The 22,045-nt window shown below is 43.8% G+C and overlaps 1 protein-coding gene across 1 annotated transcript; it reads right to left on the bottom strand.

The window, feature by feature from the left end:
- Positions 1-1,249: 1,249 nt before the first annotated feature.
- CEP41 (centrosomal protein 41) lies at positions 1,250-20,432 on the bottom strand. Its single transcript, XM_070754490.1, has 11 exons — positions 20,229-20,432; positions 16,191-16,254; positions 15,324-15,371; positions 10,651-10,712; positions 9,545-9,614; positions 8,851-8,992; positions 7,197-7,351; positions 5,859-5,926; positions 5,566-5,680; positions 2,147-2,365; positions 1,250-1,486 (listed from the first exon to the last, which is right to left on the bottom strand). The coding sequence occupies exons 1-11, from the start codon at positions 20,259-20,261 to the stop codon at positions 1,338-1,340; spliced, it is 1,125 nt and encodes a 374-aa protein (XP_070610591.1). The 5' UTR covers positions 20,262-20,432; the 3' UTR covers positions 1,250-1,337.
- Positions 20,433-22,045: the final 1,613 nt, after the last annotated feature.

Raw genomic sequence — 22,045 nt, 5'->3', positions numbered from 1 at the left:
ATCGCTCCAGTGTTAGACATATACTGATAAATGGCCAGGATTTGGGGAGGTGGGATGGGGAGAGAGAAAGAGACTCTGGCCTAGTCAGCTGTGGCTCCTTTGCGGGGGCGGGGGGGGCGGCTTTGTCCTGCTGGAATTCCTGCGGGGCTAATCCCAGGGCACAAAACAGGCCACGCCTGAAATAACCTGGCTATTTCCTTGTCTCGATTGGGCAGCTGGCGAGGAAGGAGCAGGGGAGGGAGGATGGGGAGGGATCATGCAATCCAGCCCCAAGTTGCTCTCCGAAGCACAGCTTCTTCCGTCTTTTGAAGGGGCAGAGAGGGGACAATGCCCATTTCCCCTGCCCTCCGTCTGGCTGTTCTGCGATGCTGCTTTTCATGAGGGGGGGAAGAAGAGCAGCTGGGAGACCCCGCCCACCAGTTGGCCCATTGGAGGAGGAGGAGGAGGAGGAGGAGGAGGAAGGCAGGAGAATGTGCTTGCCTTCAGCCATCCCCATCTCCCCTTCCGGCTCTGGTGCCCTCCATCTGAGAATGATACAGGGTGCAATTTAATCCCATTCTTCCCAGGTGGCACAAGTGGGTTTTTCCATTGGTACCGGTGCACTGGGGCAGGGAATTCCCCCAGGATGGGCGGTGGGGGAGTGGAATGGGCTGTTCCATCACCGGGGAAGGGCCCTTCCTTGAAACCCCAGCAGGCCAAAGAGCAAGAGCGTAAGATGGCTCCTGGCACCGTCGCTTATTTGCGGAGACGTTACTGAATGAAGATTTAAGTGAAATGAACGCTCTTCCACGAAACCTGACTGCCCCCAATTCCTCGCCACCGCCTCGCCTCAATCTTCCTTTCGTTAGGGGGCAAACAGTTGAGAAGGGGAACGCGAGTGTGCCACCCACGCCCTGCCTGCTTGGTAGGTGTGCCAGGCATAAAAAGAGCGGTGGGCTTCCCATTGCACAGTCACAGGATTTTTTAGCTGTTTTCCCGGTATATTCCAAGGATTATGGGGCTGAACCCCTTTTGCTGCACCCTGCTTCAAACTTTGGTCCAATTGCACCTGCCATTTCCTGGCTAATTTTCTCTCTAGTGCAGTCCAGTTATTCTGTAGGTCCAGAGGTTCTTGGCAGGATGAAATCGCACCTTTCCCCTCTTCAGTTTTTGGGGAAGAGGAAACACGCGACAACCCTCGGCGGGATTCGTCTCCCGCAAAAACATGCTCTCCAGCCCTCCCGCTCCCCACCCCGTGGAAAACTACCTCCCTAAAAAGCAAAGAGGGGCCTGTCCTGTCGGGTTAAATGGCCCCGAGGAAGCGGGCCCTCTTTTTATTCTCGCGAAAGGGTGCCGGGCTACCGCCAAGGCCTGTTCTGCAGGCTGCTGCTGCTGAGGGAGCGGGAGGTGAGGGCGGCCGTGGCTGGGTTGGAGCTGGGCAAGTTCTGGCTGCTCTTCGCGGCAACGGCTTTGCAATCCCGGGCGGAAGATCCGCGGCTGAGGCGGCCTGGAGAGAAGGGACCAAGAGGAAAGGCGATGAGGGCACGGGACGGTCGAGCAGAGTGATGGCGAATCTATGGCGCGTGGAGCCATAGCTGCCGGCACGCGAGCCGTTGCCCTAGCTCAGCTCCAATATACATGTGTGTGTGCTGGCCAGCTGATTTTCGGCTCGCTTGGAGGCTCTGGGAGGGCGTTTTCGGCTTCCAGAGAGACTCCAGGCGATTGCATTTTTGCCCTCTGGAGCCTGGGGAGGGTGAAAAACGGGCCTACCGGGCCTACCAGAAGTTGGGAAATGGGCTGTTTCAGGCCTCCAGGGGGCCAAGGGAGGCCATTTTTGCCATCCCCAGGCATTGAATTATGGGTGTTTGGCACCCGAGGGAAAAAGGGTTCGCCATCACTGGGACTCTAGCAGGAGAGATGCGTTAGTGGGTGGGGGGTTGAAAACCAGATGAAGCCTCTGGAGTTGAAACAATGATTCCTTTATTAGGAGTTTGGAAAAGAACCTTTGGGACAATGTGTCCTTTGAATGCCGAGCCCGGCGCGGCCTGGTTGGACCCTCTTAAGCCCAGCGCAAAAGCTGCCCCCGGAACGGCCTTTCAGGAAGGGGGCGTATGCCTGCAGCCTTGCGGCTTCTGAAGACAGACGGTGGGGGGTTGGGGGGTCTTACTGGCAGGGTCGCTGGGAAGCTGTTCCTCCTGCAGGTAGTACTGGATCTTCTGCAGATCCTCCGCGGTGAACCTCCACTTATTTTCGGCGGTTTGAGGGAGGGGCGGTTGGGGGGTGGCTTTCTTCCGGGCGTTCCCAGGCTGACAGGACACCAGGCAGGAGGCGGGAAAGGAGCCGGTCACCAGGCCTTCGGGGATCTTCTGAGCAATGACTCGGAGACCTGGGAGAAGAGGAGGACGTCAAGATGGCAGGGCAGCCTCAAAAAACATACACTGCTCAAAAAAATAAAGGGAACCCTTAACCCTGCTGTTCTGTTCGGGTCGTATGTGACCCGAAGCCAAGTTTGAGTCCCTGTAAAAAATTTTCCCTGCATATCTGAAACTTGAAATTCCATGAGTTTTCATCATTTCAGGGGTTCTCTCTATGAGAATTTTTTTGGGGGGGTGGGGGGTTTCTTTCTTGCTGAAAAAAAAAACCTCCCTAATGTTATGTTCCCGGGTCTATTTGACCCGGACTGCAAATTGATCATTTTAGGTACTTATATTTGGTCTTTTTGAAAGCTTTTTTCACCTGGAAACATGTTTGAACATTTCTGCACACAATGGAATGAAAATTGAACTGAAAAAATTAATCCTTATTGGTTTATTTTGCACATAAATGTGCCTCCCCCCGTTTTTGTGAAAGTTTTTTCAATTTATGGATAGTTTTGCTTGCAAAATCCATTCTATTTTACTAAAGTTGGTGTGGGATTGGTAGCTTGAACATTTCTGCACACAATGATATGAAAATTGAACTGAGAAAATTAATCCTTATTGGTTTATTTTGCACATAAATGTGCCTCCCCCCCATTTCTGTGACATAGTCTTCACTTTATGGATAGTTTTGCTAGCAGAATACATTCAATTTTGCTAAAGTTGGTGTGGGATTTGTAGCTTGAACATTTCTGAACATAATGATATGAAAATTGAAGTGGAAAAATTGATGCATATTGGTTTATTTTGCATATAAAGTTATTTCAATTTATATAAAAATTATGCTGTTAATTTCAAACTTACATACTTTTTTTAGTAAAATGGATTTCTTTCATAAAATTAGTTATCTGGCTACAATGTGGTTGATTTTCAAAAGGATATTCCAAATATTTCTAGACAAATATGTATAAACAGTGACAATAATGGCACACAGCAAGGCTGGGGGGGGGGTCCCTTTTGTGGCAAAAATAAACCAATAGGAACCATTTTTTTCAGTTCATTTATATTTTTCTTATATTCAGAAATGTTTAATTTAGTATATCAAACCTTTTGGGGGAAAATTCCTTAGGGATTTGTAGCCTTAAAAAATAGAAATTGACACGAAATTCAGAAAGGATGGGGGGAGGGGCTTTTTGATCAAAATAAAAATATAAGTCTCAATTTTTCCAGTTCAATTTTCATATCATTATGTTCATAAATGTTCAAACTAGTTTTCCAGTTGAAAATGTTTTCAAAAAGATCAAATTCAAGTACCTAAAAAAATATTTTTGGTCCGGTCATATACGAACAGAAACAGATTCGAAGTTATGATTTTTTTTTGCCCAGAAAACAATTAGCCACCACCCCAAAAATATTTTTTGATGATCAGCATTGTTAAATTGAGTAAATGGATGCCTAAGATTTTAAAGAATATTTCGGATTTGGAGCATAAAAAAAAAAGTGAAAATGGTTGCAAGCAGCCGAGGGGGGGGGGCTTATTTCTGATGTTAAAAAACCAGTAAGAATCATTTTTTTCAGTTCCTTTATATTTTTCTTATATTCAGAAATGTTCAAGGTACCATTCCCACACCAACTCCAGTAAAATAGACTGCATTTTGCAAGCAAAACTATCCATAAATTGAAAAAAACTTTCACAAAAGCGGGGGGGAGGCACATTTATGTGCAAAATAAACCAATAAGGATTAATTTTTTCAGTTCAATTTTCATTCCATTGTGTGCAGAAATGTTCAAACATGTTTCCAGGTGAAAAAAGCTTTCAAAAAGACCAAATATAAGTACGGTACCTAAAATGATCAATTTGCAGTCCGGGTCAAATAGACCCGGGAACATAACATTAGGGAGGGGTTTTTTTTCAGCAAGAAAGAAACCTCCCACCCCCCCAAAAAAATTCTCATAGAGAGAACCCCTGAAATGATGAAAACTCATGAAATTTCAAGTTTCAGATATGCAGGGAAAATTTTTTACAGGGACTCAAACTTGGCTTCAGGTCACATACGACCCGAACAGAACAGCAGGGTTAAAACAGCACAATGTAACTCCAAGTCAATCAAACTCCTGTGAAATCAAACTGTCCACTCAGGAAGCAACATTGACAGTCAATCTCACCTGCTGTTGTGCACATTCAACTTTGTACAGAACAAAGCATTCAATGAGAATATTTCATTCATTCACATCTAGCATGGGTTCTTTCAGTGTCCCCTTTATTTATGTGAGCAGCACAGAGAGGTAAGACTGCAAATAATAATAATAATAATAATAATAATAATAATAATAATAATAATAATAATAATACAGTAGTACCTCGTGATACGAACCCCTCGTGATACGAACTTTTCGAGATACGAACACGGGATTCGGAAAAATTTTGCCTCTTCTTACGAACTTTTTTCATCTTACGAACCTGCCGCCCGAATGCCGAACCCGGAAGTTCGGCAAAAGTTCGGGTTCGGGTTGTATCTAATTTATGCTGATTGCTTTTATTTAGTATCCTATTATGATTTCTATTGACTGTTAACTTAGTATCCTATGGCTATCACTTGGTATTGTATCTTACCATTTGTGAAAATTCTATTTTATGATTATGATCAGGATTTATCCATTGTTGCTTATATGTACACCTATGCATTGGAGATAAATTCCTTGTGTGTCCAATCACACTTGGCCAATAAATAATTTTATTCTAATTTCTATTCTTCTCTCTTTACTTTATTCTCTTATATTAATTCTAATTCTATTATTGTTTACTATTCTATTTTCTACTCTATTCTAACAATAATAATTCTAATTCTTTCTAAAAAAACCTCCATCCAATTAGAGAGATGGAATCACAAGAGCAGATCCTAATGGCAACTAATCCAGGGTGGCGCAGTGGTTAGAGTGCAGCCCTGCAGGCTCCTTCTGCTAACTGCAAGCTGTAGTTCAGTGGTTCAAATCTTTACCACCTGCTCAAGGTCGACTCAGCCTTCCATCCTTCCGGGGTGGGTCAAAAGAGGACCCAGATAGTTGGGGGCAAGAGGCTGGTTCTGTTAAACCACTTACAGAGGGCTGTAAAACCACTAGGAAATGATATATAAGTCTAAATGCTATTGCTATCTTCCTCGCCTCCCTCTGTGCCCAGTGGATCCCAGCTGGGAAGGAAGTGGATCCTAACGCCTCCGAGCCTTCCTACCTCCAGAGAGCATGAAGAGGTTCTCGAAGCCCCTCTCGCACATGGTGGTGGCTGCTTGGCTGGCCACCCTCTCGTCATCGTCATAAAGGATGATAATCTTCCCGTGAGCATTTTTCTAAGGGGTGGAGGGGTTAAGGATCCAAAACTCTGTGGGGAGAAGAGACAAACGGAGAAGACGCCTTCCCCCAGTCCTCCTCCCTCTGCTTTTGAGTCTGATCCAGAGGGGTCCTTGGAGAATTCTGAGCTTGGTTGCTTTCGTGCAGATGTTCCGTTACCCACTTCGTAAAGGATACGTATTCCAAAATGCTGTTGGTGTAGGGATTCATCGTCCGGGAGAGAGTAGCGATTGGATAGGAATAAGCTGAAAGGCAAGACAAATACGCTAGAAAAAGATGCAAAGGAACCCGGGTCAAACAACAGAGGACGAGTCCACAGCAACAGACTCTTATAGGGAGAGGGAGACCGAGCTTCTTCAGCAGGGCTCTCCAAACTTAGCTAGAATAGAAGAATAGAGTTGGAAGGGACCTTGGAGGTCTTCTAGTCCAACTCCCTGCTTAGGCAGGAAACCCTACACTACTTCAGACAGATGGTTATCCAACATCTTCTTAAAAACTTCCAGTGTTGCAGCACTCACAACAAGCTGTTCCACTAATCAACTGTTCTAATTGTCAGGAAATTTTCTCCTTAGTTCTAAGTTGCTTCTCTCCTTGTTTGGTTTCCACCCATTGCTTCTTGTTTACCCTCAGGGGCTTTGGAGAATGGCTTGACTCCTTCTTCTTTGTGGCAACCCCTGAGATATTGGAAGACTGCTATCATGTCCTCACTGGTCCTTCTTTCCATTAAAATAGACATACTCAGTTCCTGCAACCGTTCTTCATATGTTTTAGCCTCCATTTATCTCCTGATCCTCTTTGTGGCTCTTCTCTGCACTCTTTCCAGAGTCTCAACATCTTTTTTACATCACAGAGACCAAAACTGAATGCAGTATACCAAGAGTGGCCTTGCCAAAGCATTATAAAGTGGTATTAACACTTCTACTTTTAAGACTAACAACAACAACAACAGAGTTGGAAGGGACCTTGGAAGTCTTCTAGTCCAACCCCCTGCTTAGGCAGGAAACCCTACATTACTCCAAACAGATGGTTATCCAACATCTGCTTTAAAACTTTCAGTGTTGGGGCATTCACAACTTCTGGAGACAAACTGTTGCACTGATTAATTGTTTTAACTGTCAGGAAATTTCTCCTTAGTTCTAAGTTGCTTCTCTCCTTGTTTAGTTTCCACCCATTGCTTCTTGTTCTACCCTCAGGTGCTTTGGAGAATAGTTCCACTCCCTCTTCTTTGTGGCAACAACCCCTGAGATACTGGAAGTCTGCTATTGTGTCTCCCCTGGTCCTTCTCTTCATTAAACTAGCCTTCCTCAGTTCCTGCATCTGTCCACAACCAACTTCAACTCCCAGGATTCCTTAGCCAGCTAGGATTTCTAATATGGGGCTGAGTGGCCTACTCAGGTAAAACCCAGTTAGAAGGGAGCGCTCACTGCAGGGAGAGCTACTCCTTCTGCCCTCCCACAAAATGCCCTCGAGGGGAGCATGGTGAGTGCCCACGTAGTTCCTGAGCCTTCGTCTCACCTCCCACAAGGTGGCACTGGTCGTAGGCGTCTCGCTCCCGCACATCCAGCAGCAGGTAAGGGCAGTCAGGGTAAGGTCCGTCGTTTGACACTGTCCCATCTGTCCCCTTGGGGTCTCCTTTGCCCAGGTCCAGCTCGCCTACCCCACTGATGACGCTGGGAGAAAGAAGACACGTGAAAATGAACTGCTGCCTTCTGCAGCTATCGGTATCGGAGAGAAAGTCTCTCAGGTGGTGGTTCTCCACCCTCCAGGCCATGGTTGTCTCAAAGGGGCTTTTGCAGAAGACAACTGGACTTTGGTTTTTTTCCCCCTTTTGAAGATGTTTTGCATTTCGTCCAAGAAGCTGACAGGATAGTGGGATACAGTATATCAATCCTTCCATTCCACCCCTATTCTGTCAGATCTGAGGAAGCTTCTTGGATGAGAAGTGAAATGTCTTCAAAACAAAACCAAGAAAGTCCAGTTGCCTCCCAAAAAAAGCATTTGTGAGAATTTGAATGTTCTGCTTACTTTTTTTTAAAGGCTTTATTGCAAAAATAAGGATTATAAATCAAAAACTGAGTTCAGGAACAACGGTAGGATGGAAGCTCCAACCCCACAGGTTCAGCCGAAAGTTTGTTCAGTTCAGATTATTGTCAGGTCTGAGAGAAGAGGACCTTTATAGCTCCACAGGGTTGAACTGTGGAGGATTCCTGGGAGGAATCCGAGCTTGGTGGTTTTCCTGCAGGCGTTTCATGACCCAAACTAGGGAACATCGCCAGTGCTAGCTGGGAGTGGGGTTTGCGGAGAGGAGGAGGAGGACAAAACCCATTGAACAACTGTCTTGCTTAGCAACAGGAATGTTGAGCTCCATTGTGGCTGTAAGTTGAGGAATTACCTTTGAAAAGTGTTCGGAAACTTCAGATCATGCAGAATGCAGCTGCAAGTGCAATCATGGACTTCTCTAAGTATGCCCATGTCACACCAACACTCCGCAGTCTGCATTGGTTGCCGATCAGTTTCCGGTCACAATTCAAAGTGTTGGTTATGACCTATAAAGCCCTTCATGGCATCGGACCAGAATATCTCAGGGACCGCCTTCTGCTGCACGAATCGCAGCAACCAGTTAGGTCCCACAGAGTGGGTCTTCTCTGGGTCCCGTCAACTAAGCAATGTCGCCTGGCGGGACCCAGGGGAAGAGCCTTCTCTGTGGCGGCCCCGGCCCTCTGGAACCAACTCCCCCCAGACACTAGAACTGCCCCCACCCTCCTTGCCTTTCGTAAACAACTTAAAACCCACCTCTGCCGCCAGGCATGGGGGAATTGAGATCCTCTTTCCCCCTAGGCCTTTACAATTCTATGCATGGTATGTCTGTATATATGTTTGGTTTTTATATTAATGGATTTTTAATCATTTCTAATACCAAATTACTATTGTTTTATTGTCGCTGTTAGCCGCCCCGAGTCTCCGGAGAGGGGCGGCATACAAATCCAATAAATAAATAAATAAATAATAAATAACTTGTACTGTCAACCTTCTGCCTTCTAACTGGGTTTTGTCTGAGAACTGAGCCATCAAGGGAACCCCCATGCGGAGAGAGGGAAGGAGATTTGGGTAAGGCAGGAGAGAGGGGAGCGGAGGGGAAAGAGGAGAGAAACCTCTGCATATCAGTGACCTCTGTAAGGTGGAGCGATATGACTCTCCAGCTCCGGTGTTGTTGATGAACAGGATGGGAGTGGGTGGTTTCTCCTCGGGGCTGCCTTTGCCATTGGTCTCCGCTATCTCAAGGTTGGTCTCGGCAGGAACAGCGTCGCCTTCTGAAAAGGGGGAAAGTGAAAGCGGTGCATGTAACTCTCAGGCTCACAACACCCCCAAAGCCCATCCAAGCAACCATTTTGTGGATATGTATGGACAACCATTTCAATGTATGTAGCTGCTGTTTGAAATGCAACCCAGAATGGGATAGAGGTGAAGCACAGAACTGTACAAAAATAAATTAGCACAATATATATGAATAACTGTTAAATGTTTGTGTATTTTATCTTGCTGTAAGCCATTCAGAGTTGCTTTGGTCCATGAGATGGGCAGCAAATAAATTAGATAGATAGATAGATAGATAGATAGATAGATAGATAGATAGATAGATAGATAGATAGATAGAAAGAAGAGGGAGAAAGGAAGGAAGGAAGGAAGGAAGGAAGGAAGGAAGGAAGGAAGGAAGGAAGGAAGGAAGAAAGAAAGAAAGAAAGAAAGAAAGATTCTAGTTAACCCCCTCTCATTTATAGGATTTTAAAATAACATGAACTTAATTTGTAAGCCGCCTTGTGACGAGATGGGCAGCAAACAAACTTAATAAAATAAATGCATACCATCTAGCTTTTGGCCTTCTTCAGGTGGCCCTTTCAAGGTTTCATCCGACAGAGTGGCAACCTGAATCACCTGCAGGAAGAAGGAAGCGCAGAATCAGCCTAGTTACTATAAAGCCCTACATGGCATTGGACCAGAATACCTTAGGGACCGCCTTCTGCTGCACGAATCCCAGCGACCGATTAGGTCCCACAGAGTTGGCCTTCTCCGGGTCTCATCGACGAAACAATGTCATCTGGCAGGACCCTGGGGAAGAGCCTTTTCTGTGGCGGCCACGACCCTCTGGAATCAACTCCCCCCAGAGATTAGGACTGCCCCCACCCTCCTTGCCTTTCGCAAACTCCTGAAAACCCATCTATGTCACCAGGCATGGGGAAATTGACATACCCCTACCTGTTTCGATTTACGTGTGGTTTGTCTGGATTGTATGATTGTTTTTTATAAGGGTTTCTTAAAACTATTTTAATATTGGCTTTGTATATGTATTGCTTGTTGTGAGCCGCTCTGAGTCCTACATACAAATCAGCATACAAATCTAATAATAATAATAATTATTATTATTACACAGGGGTGTCAAATTAGTGACCCACGGGCCGGATGATTTACGCGCAGGTGATGCTCACCCAGTTCCATGAAGGGAAAAAATTGTAGCAAAATGTCACATGACGGCAACGTGGAGCTGCAAGTTTGACACCTGTGGCCTAGTATGATGTTTCTCAGCCTTGACAACTTTAAGGTGTGTGGACCTCAAGTCCCAGAATTCCCCAGCAAACGATATTTAAGAGGGTTCCTCTCTTTAGCACTTAGACTTCTGAACCTTCTGCTGCTTAATCACGTTTCTCAACTGAGGGTATTTTTAAGGTGTCTGGACTTCAACTCCCAGAATTCTGGCTGGGGTGGGGGGGGATGCTGGCTGGGGAATTCTGGGAGTTGAAGTCCACACAAGGTAAGGCTGCCAGGGTTGAGAAACGCTGCCCTCGAAATTCCAGGCAGATGGAGCCCACTCCCCAACCTGGTTCCTAGACAGACCCCATTCAGCCCCACTGAGATGGCCAGAGTTGGAATGGAGGGGAACATTCAATATGCATGGACAGACCCAGGAGCATACCAGTTGGGCAAAAGTAGACACTTTCAGTCTCTTGAAGAGCTCATCTTTCTTGTATCTGTAATCTGCAAAACACAGAGGAGCATTTGGTTAATAAACTCAGTGGAGGACCCGACTTTTAATTTAGAAAAACCTGGAATTTTCAGACAGTTCACGCATATGTTTCAGGCACATGTCACTAGGAGCTGAGTTCAAAACACTCAAAGTTTATTACATTTAAGTTTATTACCGCTCCAAACTCGACTGCAGAATAATAATAATAATAATAATAATAATAATAATAATAATAATAATTTATTAGATTTGTATGCTGCCCCTCTCCGAAGAAAATATGACTTCAGCAAGAGAGTGATCAATACCTGGAATGCACTACCTGACTCTGGGGTTTCTTCCCCAAACCCCAAAAACTTTAACCTTAGACTGTCTAAAGTTGACCTCACCCCATTCCTAAGAGGTCTGGAAGGGGTGTGCATAAGTGCAGTGTTATGCCCACCGTCCCTGACCTACTGTCCAAATTTATCTGTAATTACTTTGCTTAAGTTTATGTTTATACCTATACCTGCTATCTTGTGCATGTTTTTGATAGATAGATAGATAGATAGATAGATAGATAGATAGATAGATAGATAGATAGATAGATAGATAGATATGCTTCCTGTAGACAAGAATCTAGTTTGCTGGTGGTCAAGCCAAATTGGTGCTAGAAAAATGTCAAGGAAAATTTATAGGGGGTTGGATTTGGGTCTCTTATGAGAACGTAGTGACTCCTAACTGAGGATGCATTTGACCCCGTCCTTGGGCTCTACCTACTCATCTCCTACAATCAGGGTCTCCAAAAGTGGCAAATTTTAAGACTTGTGGACTTCTAATCCCAGAATTTCCCAGCCACCCCATACATGGAATTCTGGGAATTGCGCAAGTCTTAAAATTGCCAAGTTTGTAGACCCCTGTCCCACATCATGAGCTGCACAGAATTGTCTTAACGGGATGGCCATATAAATCTTTCAAATAAATAAGCAAATAAACACTACATTTTTCTCCAGTGTTGGTTTTTGAAATATGTAAGTGAGCTTCGGCCCAATTGAGATCTGTCATGACAAATTCTTTATGTCTCTAATCTCAACTCAGTTCTCCAGTGAGAAAACTCTACCCCACAGCTGTCCTGTGAAAGTGCAGCTGTGTTTTCAGTAGGAGAGCATCTAGTTTTCTTTGTGCTTTATTTTATTTATTTCGGCTATATCCCGCCTTTATTATTTTTATAAACTAGTCAAGGTGGGAAATGTATCTATTACTTCTTCCTTCCTCCTCCTGTTTTCACAATAACCCTGTGAGGTGAGCTGGGATGACAGAGATGGGCTCCAAAGTCACCCAGTTGGGTTTCAGGGCCAAGGCAGGACTAGAACTCCCTGTCTCCTGGTGATTGGCTTGAAGACACCTAGCCATTTCTCATTTCTAAGGTGGGACTAGAACTCATTGTCTTCTGCCCAAGGTCACCCAGTGGACTTTCACACCTAAAGCAAGACTAGAACTCACCATCTCCTGGTGATTGGACCCAAAGTCACCCAGCCAGCTCTCATTTCTAAAGTGAGACTAGAACTCACTGTCTCCTGGTGATTGGTCCAAAGACACCCAGCTGGTTTTCAGGGCTAAGGCAGGACTAGAACTCACTGTCTCCCGGTTTCTAGCGTATGTCTTCATCACTAGATCAAACTAGTTCTCGATTTCATCCATTTGAAACAAACTTGAAAGCAGGGGGGGTCCAACCTTGGCAACTTGAAGTCCCAGGGACTTCAACTCCCATGTATGGCTGGCTGGGGAATTCTGGGAGTTGAAGTCCTCAGGTCTTAAAGTTTCCAGTTTGGATACCTCTGCTTTCAATCACTTTTAAGGAGTTTCTCCCCGTTGCACAATTTAGCATGTGCCAAGCCTTCCCTAGGCTGACAAGCGGAGGCTTGACGAATAGAAATGATAAGAATTCCAGATAATATGAGCAAAGAAAACAAGAAGAAATACTTGACTTGTTCTTTTCACTGTCTACAGAAATGGATTTTGGAACTATTGGGAAAAAAATCTTTCATTCTCTGACTTTAGATTAGCCTGAAAACAAGGATGATTTTTCATCACAATCAGACCAAGAATAATAATTTATTTATTTACTGTATGGCATCTACGAGAGGTCATGCACTCACTGACTTACAAGTTTAGTTTTAATAGACAGCAAATATATATGTATGTATGTATGTATGTATGTATGTATGTATGTATGTATGTATGATATGTGGACAATCAGAACAATATATTTTACTGCTAAAAGTACCATAAGAAATGCAAGCAAGCAACCACAATGATAAATTTACCAATAGCATCTTGACTAATCACATATAAATTTTGCACCTTTGGCCTTTTGGCTCCAATGATTTTAGTGATGATCATAAATGTCTCCCAAATCTGAGACCTTCCTGAGACGCCCACCACAACATCCATCATCCCAGCAGCCCAAAAATCACAGTTCCTCCCAAATCCCCAGCGCAATCTACCTGGAGCTGATTTAGAAGATTTCTTTGAGTTTTCAGACATTTTAAATCCAAGATGTAACACCGGTTTTTTAAAAAAAAGTATATCCTTTAAGACCGGCAGGAATGCCGGTTTTGCAAAATAGAAATAACGTTGGCTTGTTCTTTCTTGGTTCTATATCTCAGAGAGGCGAGTGAGGACGGCACCTGAGGGCGCCTCTGTTTTGATTTTCCAGCCTTTTTCACAACTTGACTCGAGTTACAGAAGACAGAAGCAACCCTGTGTGGGCTTTTCAAATAGCTTCTTACGGTCTCATATATCCCTGAGAAAGCTCAGTTACCTGGAGCCATACACAAGGTGCTTATTCACTCAAAGAACACACTTTGCCACCTAGGCAGAGTTTAAGCACAATGCAAGGCTAACAAAAAAGGCACACCAGAGCCACGGAGTAGAGAGTTCAAAGCACAAGCAAAAAATAAAAAATATAAAAGGACAAAAACACAGCAAGGATTGTGAAAATGTCACAACAAACCACGGCTAGTATTTCAGCACTCAAAAAGCCCTCCGTTGAAAGGATGTTATGAAACCAGCTCTTTCAGCCGAGCGAAGCAGTCGGAATGAACAGCAGAGGAAGAACTCTTAAAAAGACAAACACACAAAACGAGGAGACCTGAAGTTCTGCCAATATGACGTAATAGCTCTATCATCAAATCAGGCAGTTTAGAAACCTCTTAGATGGTTTTTTTTCTCAGATTCCATCAGGACCAGCCAGAATTGCTGGCGGCAAAAGATAGTAGGAACGGTGCTCGTAACGCATAGAAAGTATCCAGCGCCCATCCCTGGTTCATTAAGTTGGTTCCCATGCGCAAAACAGGCACACCCAAATTCATGATGCAGGAAATGTTAGCTAGTATTGTGGAGAAGGGGGAAGGGGTGGGGGAAATGTTCTAGTCCTAATTAATGAAGGTGTGGCCAGATTATGATACTGAGTTAAATTATTCTGGGAAGATGACAGAATTTGTATTAAGATGGGTCTTCATAGCACTTGTGGATGCTCAGGAGGAAAATAAACGAATGAGGATGAAGCAGTGTAATGTAGTGTTGCAGGTGCTGACCTAGAAACCAGGAGAGTGAGAGTTCTAGTCTTGCTTTAGGCATGAAAACAATCAAAGCAATGGAAACTGCAGTTTAATGTTTCCAAATGGGGGAAAGGAATCCTCAATCTGAGTATTGTATTGGCAGCTCTGTGCTAGCAAAAACTTCAGAAGAGAAGGATTTAGGGGTCGTGATTTCTGACAGTCTCCAAATGGATGAGCAGTAGGAAAAGCAAGTAGGATGCTTGGATGCATAGCTAGAGGCATAACAAGCAGGAAGAGGGAGATTGTGATCCCGCTGTATAGAGTGCTGGTGAGACCCCATTTGGAAGACTGTGTTCAGTTCTGGAGACCTCACCTACAAAAAGATACTGACAAAATTGAACGGGTCCAAAGATGGGCTACAGCATAAAACCTATCAGGAAAGACTTCATGAACTCCATCTGTCCAGTCTGGAGGACAGAAGGAAAAGGGGGGACATGATCGAAACAGAAAATAGTATAAGGGCAGACTAGATGGACCAGGAGGTCTTTTTCTGCCGTCCGTCTTCTATGTTTCTATGAAAAACAGCTGGGTGATTTTGGAGTGATCACCTGGAGACAGTAAGTTCTATGCAGGTAAGCTACTGGGTGACTGTGGGCCAATCACCGGGAGACAGGGAGTTCCAGTCTTTCCTTAAGCACAAAAGCTGGCTGGGTGACGTGGGTCAGTCACTCATTTTCGGTCCAACAACTAAGTTGTTATCGGGAAAATAGGAGGATGAAAGAGTGTTAGGTATGCTTGCCTCCTTTAGTCACTTATAAAGTAATAAAGGTTGGATAAAATTCTAATAAATGTAAAATAAAAATAAAGGAGCGTCTTTTTGTGAATGTTCCACCAGTGCTTCCAAAACTCGCAAGCAATTTGTAAATGTATGGACTGAAACTCCTCAAATTCTCATCAGTGGCCATGTCGGCTGGGGAATTCTGGGAGTTGAAGTCCACACATTTTAAAGTTGCCAAGTTTGAGAAACTCTGTGACCCTGTGCGAGCTGATTATAGGCATCTGAGTTCTTGTGAATGTACTCACTTCTCTTGATCTCTTCGAGTTTTTCAGTGTACTTGGTCATACTGCTACCTGTGGAAGAAAAGACACCCAGTAAGATACTTGGGAAAAGAGATGACAATCTTTACCAAAAGTTCAGCTCAGCCATCTGTTTATTCCAAATTAATCATTTATGTGTAATTAACAGGTTAGTAGTGATGGAAAATCAAAAGTATCCTCAGACTCATCGAGTCTGGCTTTGGGTACTTTGAAATATGTATTTATTTCTCACATATTCCTTTCCAAAGTCCTCTGAAGAGAAACCATTTCCCCCCCTGCCTATTTTTGTCCTTTCAATAATGGATTGTGTTAATAAGGCTGAGAAATGAAAGCCGGCTTCAGGGTAGGGCTTCTAAGCAGCTTATTTATTTTGCCGGGTGCTACGCAGGAACCAATCCGGTCAATGACCAGCAAAAATTATGTTACCTATTTGGGCAATGAAATGTCTCCAGTAGAATAGAATATGAGGGTTCCTTGGTGCTCTAAAAGCTTGGCTGCTCTTTTGCAAATGAGGCAACATCATCAGGGCAAGCCATTAAGAATATAAACTGATAGCAACTAGATCTCAGCTAGCACTGATGATGTTAACTAGTTGGGTGCAAGAAATGGTCCAAGCTCATAGAGCACCAAGGACCCCACAGTTTAGTAAGCTCTGGAGGGCAACCCATTCCTGGCAGCCCTTGTGCCCTCATGCCCTGATCTCATGGTTCCCATAGGCACTGGGTAAAGTCACAGCTTCTCACACAAAGTCCAGCGCTTGGATGTAGCAAAGGAAAAATTGTTAAGCAATTCACTGCCCCTTCAAACCTCTCCCCCACCCACCCCGTCCCCCAAAAGCAGATCTTAACTTACCGGTGTCAAGACGAGTTTTTACATGCTGGTATTTAGGATTCTGTGGGATCCTTTTGGTCAAGAACTGGTTACCAGGAGGGGGAGAAAGAAAAACAATCAGAAAATTATCCAGGAAGAAGGAAATAATATGATTGTGATATGCACAAAACATTTGAAAACAAAGACCGCACAACCATTACACTAAAAGATGCATGATGCTGAAATATCCAAAGCTGATACAGGTAGTCCTTGACTCACAATCATTTGCTACCATCCGCAGTTACAATGGTGCTGAAAAAAGTGACTTGTGACCATGTTCCACACTTACGACCAATGCAAGTGACATAATCAAAATTGGGACACTTGGAAACTGACTCATAGTTATTTATTTATGCCAGTCGCAGTGTCCCAGGGCAACGTGATCACCTTTTGCGATCTTCTAACAAGTAAATATTACAACTGTGGGAACTAACTTTACGTCTACGGAGAGGGGCGGAATACAAATCTAAATAATAATAATAATAATAATAATAATAATAATAATCATCATCATCATCTATAGTGGTTCATTTGACAACTGTGGCAAGAAAGGTCGTAAAATGGGCAAAATTCACTTAACTCTCTTGCTTAGCAACAGAAATTTTGAGCTCACTTGTGTCATATGTTCAGAACCACCGGTAAAATATATAATACACACACACACACCTCAATTGCATCCTAAAATTTTCCTCAGGGGGGGGAGCAGTATCTGCTCTTCCTTCCCAATTTCTACAATTCCAGCATATCAAGAGGGTGGGGGAAGCCTATCATGTTTTCACACAATACACTAAGCCACAATCCGATCTATTTGGTTTCATTTGCCAGGTTGTTTTTTTCTTTTGATTGATAACTTATTTCATTTTTTTTTTCAATGGATGAATGTTATATTTGGGTGACCTTATCATTTTCTCACAAATTTTATTCATGGGGGAATCCAAGTGTATAATGCTGCCTCACAGTGCTCAACTATCATCTACAGGGACGAAGCCAGATACACTTAACTGTGTGATTCACTTAATAATAATAATTTAATAATAATAATAATAATTTATTGGATTTGTATGCCGCCCCTCTCCGCAGACTGCAGCAAGCTGCAGCAAATAAATAAATAAATAATAAAATTGGATTTGACTCAATTAATAATCACCTCACTTAGCAATGGAAATCCTACTTCCCAATTGTGATCTTTAAGGTGAAGACTACCTGTAATTAATTGCTCTGGGTTTCCTGTGTTAATGAAGACTCTGTCATCCAGGACAAAAGTATCTTAAAAAAAGGTGAAATCATGGCAACTGGGCCAAAGTTTATTGAGACATTTTATTACTCATCGATGTAATTTCATCAGTTTAAAAAAATAGTTTTTGTTAGAGAATTTCTGACTTGGGTCCAGTTGCTATAATGTAATCTTTTTTAGATACTGTGGGCTTAGTGTTGAATAAAACCCTGTTACAATTGGCTTACCAATCCTGATTTCACAATTTTTGCTCAAACAAATCAAGTTAAAGGGTTAGACTACATTAGAAACATAGAAACATAGAAGACTGACGGCAGAAAAAGACCTCATGGTCCATCTCGTCTGCCCTTATACTATTTCCTGTATTTTATCTTACAATGGATATATGTTTATCCCAGGCATGTTTACATTGATAAACTTGGTTAGTGGTAATCCTTGTTTTGTGTGTGTGGCTTATATATTGTATAAAGCTACATATCTGGCTACGTTTTGGCTCAGTATATGGCATCAACTAAAAAAACTGGTTAATTGGGTTAATCCAGTCCAGTCTGTTTTTTTATCCCAATCAGCATGCATAAAAGACATTCCCAGAAAGAGGAAAACTGTAATTTCAGGACCTCTCACATTCCACCTATATTCATTTGGTACTCATCTGCCAAATATATTATTACAGCCGTGGGAACTAAATTTCAACATATCTCAAGGAAACCAGGTTAGTCTATTTTCCGCTTAAGAATTGCAATTTTAGGAAGATAAGAAAAAGATCATCATCTATCTCTTCATCCTTCATTCAATTTATTGATTAATTGTCATTTAATCTTTTCCCCAACTTTTAAATCCTCAAATCAGGAAACCATCCATTTGATCTTTTCTTGTTTCGACAAAAGATCCATATAAGGTTTCTTGTCCTTCAGAAAAGTCTTTGTCATTTTTTTTTCCTTGGACCACAAAAATGGTCCACTTCGCCATTTCTGTAAGATCAATTTGTTTTATAATCCAGTCTTTCATCACAGGTACAATTTTTATCCCCTTCTACAATGTTGTGACACCATCATCTTGCTGCAGTTAACCATCTGCAATATTAATTTCTTATATTACATTTCTAATTCCTTGTCCATAAAACCTAGTAGGAATAATACTGTACAATAAATAAATGAATAAATAAATAAATAAATAAATAACGAATAATAACTTATCAACTGCAGTCATTCCCTTCACAACCGTGGCAAGAGGGAGGAGCATAAAACAAGGTTAAAACCCATTTCACAAATATTTTACTTAACAATAGAAATCTGGAGGTTCTGCTTCGGACACCACGAAGGCCCCTTCTCACTTACGACCGTGTTTTTTGCATCTGAAGTTAAACCGGCACTTTAAAAAGGTGACATACGAGCACTTAACCATTGTAGCATCCTGATGGTCATCAAAATTAAGACTCTCATCGACCAATTCATATTTATGACCGTTGCAGTGTCATGGGATCATGTGACCCCCCCTTTGCAACCTTCTGACAAGTAAAGCCAGTGGCGGTCATTAAGTGAATTTCTCTCCCGCCCGCACTGATTTTGCTAAAAAGGTGACGTACGAACAGTTCTCGCACTTAATGACCGTTGCAGCGGTCACGTCATCAAAATTTAGACTCCTGTCGACCCATTCATATTTATGACCACTGCATTAAAGTCAGTGGGGGTCATTAAGTGAATTTCTCCCCCCCCCCATATTGATTTTGCTTGCCTGAAGCCCCTCCCAGGTGATAAATAGTAATCCCAGGATCCCAGGACACTTTATAACATTTCAAAATATACATGCAGGTGCCAAGCATCCAAAGCTCGATCCCGTGAATGTGGGGGGACTCAGCCAACGGTCATAAGTACGAGGACCGAGGCTCCGAAGTCCCTTTTCACACTGATATAACTACCTGTATTTCCCCCAGGAAAATACTGTACAAGCAGATGTATTCTTATTTATTTATTCTTATTTATTCCATTTTTTATGCCGCCCTTCTTTTTAGACTCAGGCCAGCCTACATGTTAGCAATAATACTTTTTAACAGAGCAAGCATATTGCCCCTACAATCCTGGTCCTCTGGTAAAACCAGAACTACCTGTATTCCCCCAGGAGTGATTTGGAGCCAATCCCTCTCAAACAGGCCTACCTTGCAGGGTTGTTGTAACAGCAGAGAGAGAGCCAGGGGCGCTTCTTAAGGATATGAGGCCCCTAGAATTGGCTAAATAGAGCCATATTTATTTTTATTTTAAAAAGATCAGCTGCGCCTCCCCCACAAACGCCCAATAATAGCTATTTTAAATTCTCCTATATCTCCTCTTCTATCCCTATATCTTTTCTTCTATTCTCTCATTGACATATTTTATTCCTATACTTTCTCTTCTCTTTCTTTGATATATTTTACTTTGAGTGTATCCTCTATAACCTTCATTGTTTATTATTGTGTTTTGGACAAAATAAATAAATAAATAAATAAAATTTGGGCTCTAAATCCCGGTTTTATTATCTTATTGCCACCCCCACCCCATTCAGAAGCACTGAGATGACATTGACAGCCCCCTCAGCGACTCCCTCAGGATATTGGGGTCCCCTCAGCCCCCCAACAGCGTCGAGGCCTGAGGGAGGGGGCTTCTCTAGGGCTTCTTCAGGCCCTTCCCGGTTTGGGGGACCCCCTCCCCTCAGACTCCCCCCCTTAAATCCGGGGTCACGTGCCTCTTCCCCCGCCTTCTGGAAAAGCCCCCTCACGACCCCCGCCGGCGGCCATCCCTCCCCCTCCTCACCTCAGGGTCGCCGATGCGCCTCCTCGCCGACATCCTGCCCAACTGTCAGCCTCGCGCAGGGCCCGCCCCTCCGCCGGCCCGCGCTCCCGCGCCAACCCAATCACCTCCGGCCTCAGAGTCGACTCTCCTCTCCAATTGGTCGGACCCTGCGCCCGTCCGCGCTTTCTGCCCCTCCCTCCGAGCGCTGTTGCCAAGCTGGTCGCCGCCCCCCCACGCCCCGCGGATTTTTAAAAGTCCCGGTTCGGCTTTCCCCTTTCGCGCGTGCGCGTTGCGGCCCGCGGGGGGGGGCGGAGGCTAGCGTCGGGCGGTTTCCCCGGGTGACGAGGAACGCCTCCGCGCGCCTGTTATTTTTAATGTTCCTTTCTGAGGCGGGATTGTGACGTAACGGGGGTTCTGGACGCTTCACCGCGGTGTCTTTCCGCTCTGAGGGGGGGTCTGCACGGGAGGGGCGGGGCCCGGAGGGAGAAGAAGTAGTGCCTTTGTTCCAACGCGCGTTTTGATCCCTTTCCGCGCTCACACGTGTTACGTGAAGTGCAGCTCACCTGCGTGGGTGCGTTCCCAAAACTCAGAGGACCTTAATGTTTCCCCCTTAATGGTCTCCACATGGATGGTCTGCTTATTCTGGCATTTGGAATCCCAAACCATCTAGTGCAGAGGACTCCAACCTTGACCACTTTAAGACCTGTGGACTTCAACTCCCAGAATTCCTCAGGAAAGCCAACTTTCCTCAGCTTTCCTTTGCTGGCTGAGGAATTCTGGGAGTTGAAGTCCAGAGGTTTTAAAGTGGTTGGAGACTCTGATCTCTTTTGTGTGTGTGTATGTGTGTGTATATTTTATATTTGTGTGTGTATGTTGTGTGAATGCAGTCAAGGTTTTTTTTTCTCCTTGATTCATCATCTCCATCCGGAGTGCTGGATTCACATCCTCTCCTTTTCAACCAGAAATATGAACATTACATTTCCAAATCACTTTTGCGGTTTCATTTATAAATCACAAATTTTGCATTCCAGATGAAACCCACCCACCCACTCCCAATTAAAAGTAAAGGTGGTTTCCAAGGGATCTGCTTTCTCTATGTCTTGAAGGGATGCGACTATTTTAAATAGTAATTCTAGGTTTTTGAAGAAATTGAGCTCTAAGGGTCACAAGTCACTATTTTCAGTGACTCTTTAGAATAGAATATTAATATAGAAGAGAATTAGGAATAAAATAGAATTAGGAATAGAAAAATAGAATAGAAGAACAGAATAGAATAGGATAGAAGGAAGGAAGGAAAGAAAGAAAAAGAGGAAGGAAGGAAGAAGAGGAAGGAAGGAAGGAAAGAGAAAGGAAGAATTACAAGAAAGGAATGAAAGAGAGGAAGGAAAGAATAGAAGGAAGGAAAGAGAAAAAGAGGAAGGAAGGAGGAAAACAAGAAAAGGAAGGAAGGAAAAAAATGAAGGAAGGAAAGAAGAGAAAGAATAGAAGGAAAGAAAGAAAGAAGAAAGAAAGAGGAAGGAAAGAAAGAATAGAAGAAAAGAAAAAGAGGAAGGAAGGAGTGAAAGAAGAGGAAGGAAGAATAGAAAGGATGAAAAGAAAAAGAGAAAGGAAGAAAGAAAAAAAGAAAGAAAGCTTCCCAACAGGCTTTCTTGCACCTGTCACCAGAGATAAAGCTCCTGCACAACCCCCTCCTTCCTAAAACAATTGCACAACCGCCCCCTCTCCCCACCCAACCGGTCCTAACAGAGAAATCCCCCCTCCAAGGCGTGCGCGGGATCCAGGCGCGGGATCCTTGCGGCCCGGAAAACCTGCCGGGCACCTGGCTGAAGAAAGACCCA

Source organism: Erythrolamprus reginae, chromosome 6 (assembly GCF_031021105.1).
Source record: "Erythrolamprus reginae isolate rEryReg1 chromosome 6, rEryReg1.hap1, whole genome shotgun sequence".
NCBI lineage: Eukaryota > Metazoa > Chordata > Lepidosauria > Squamata > Dipsadidae > Erythrolamprus > Erythrolamprus reginae.
Note: the sequence above shows the minus strand (reverse complement) of the source record. Positions and strands in the feature narration are given on the sequence as shown.

What these genes read in the sequence shown, in the direction of transcription:
- CEP41 (XM_070754490.1), bottom strand. Translation starts at nt 20,261, where the DNA reads ATGTCGGCGAGGAGGCGCATCGGCGACCCTGAG. An exon ending in AGAAGGCCAAAAGCTAGATG is followed by an intron (nt 8,993 to 9,544) that starts GTATGCATTTAT and finishes CCCCCTTTTCAG; the next exon opens with AAGGCGACGCTGTTCCTGCC. An exon ending in CCAACAGCATTTTGGAATAC is followed by an intron (nt 5,681 to 5,858) that starts GTATCCTTTACG and finishes TCCACCCCTTAG; the next exon opens with AAAAATGCTCACGGGAAGAT.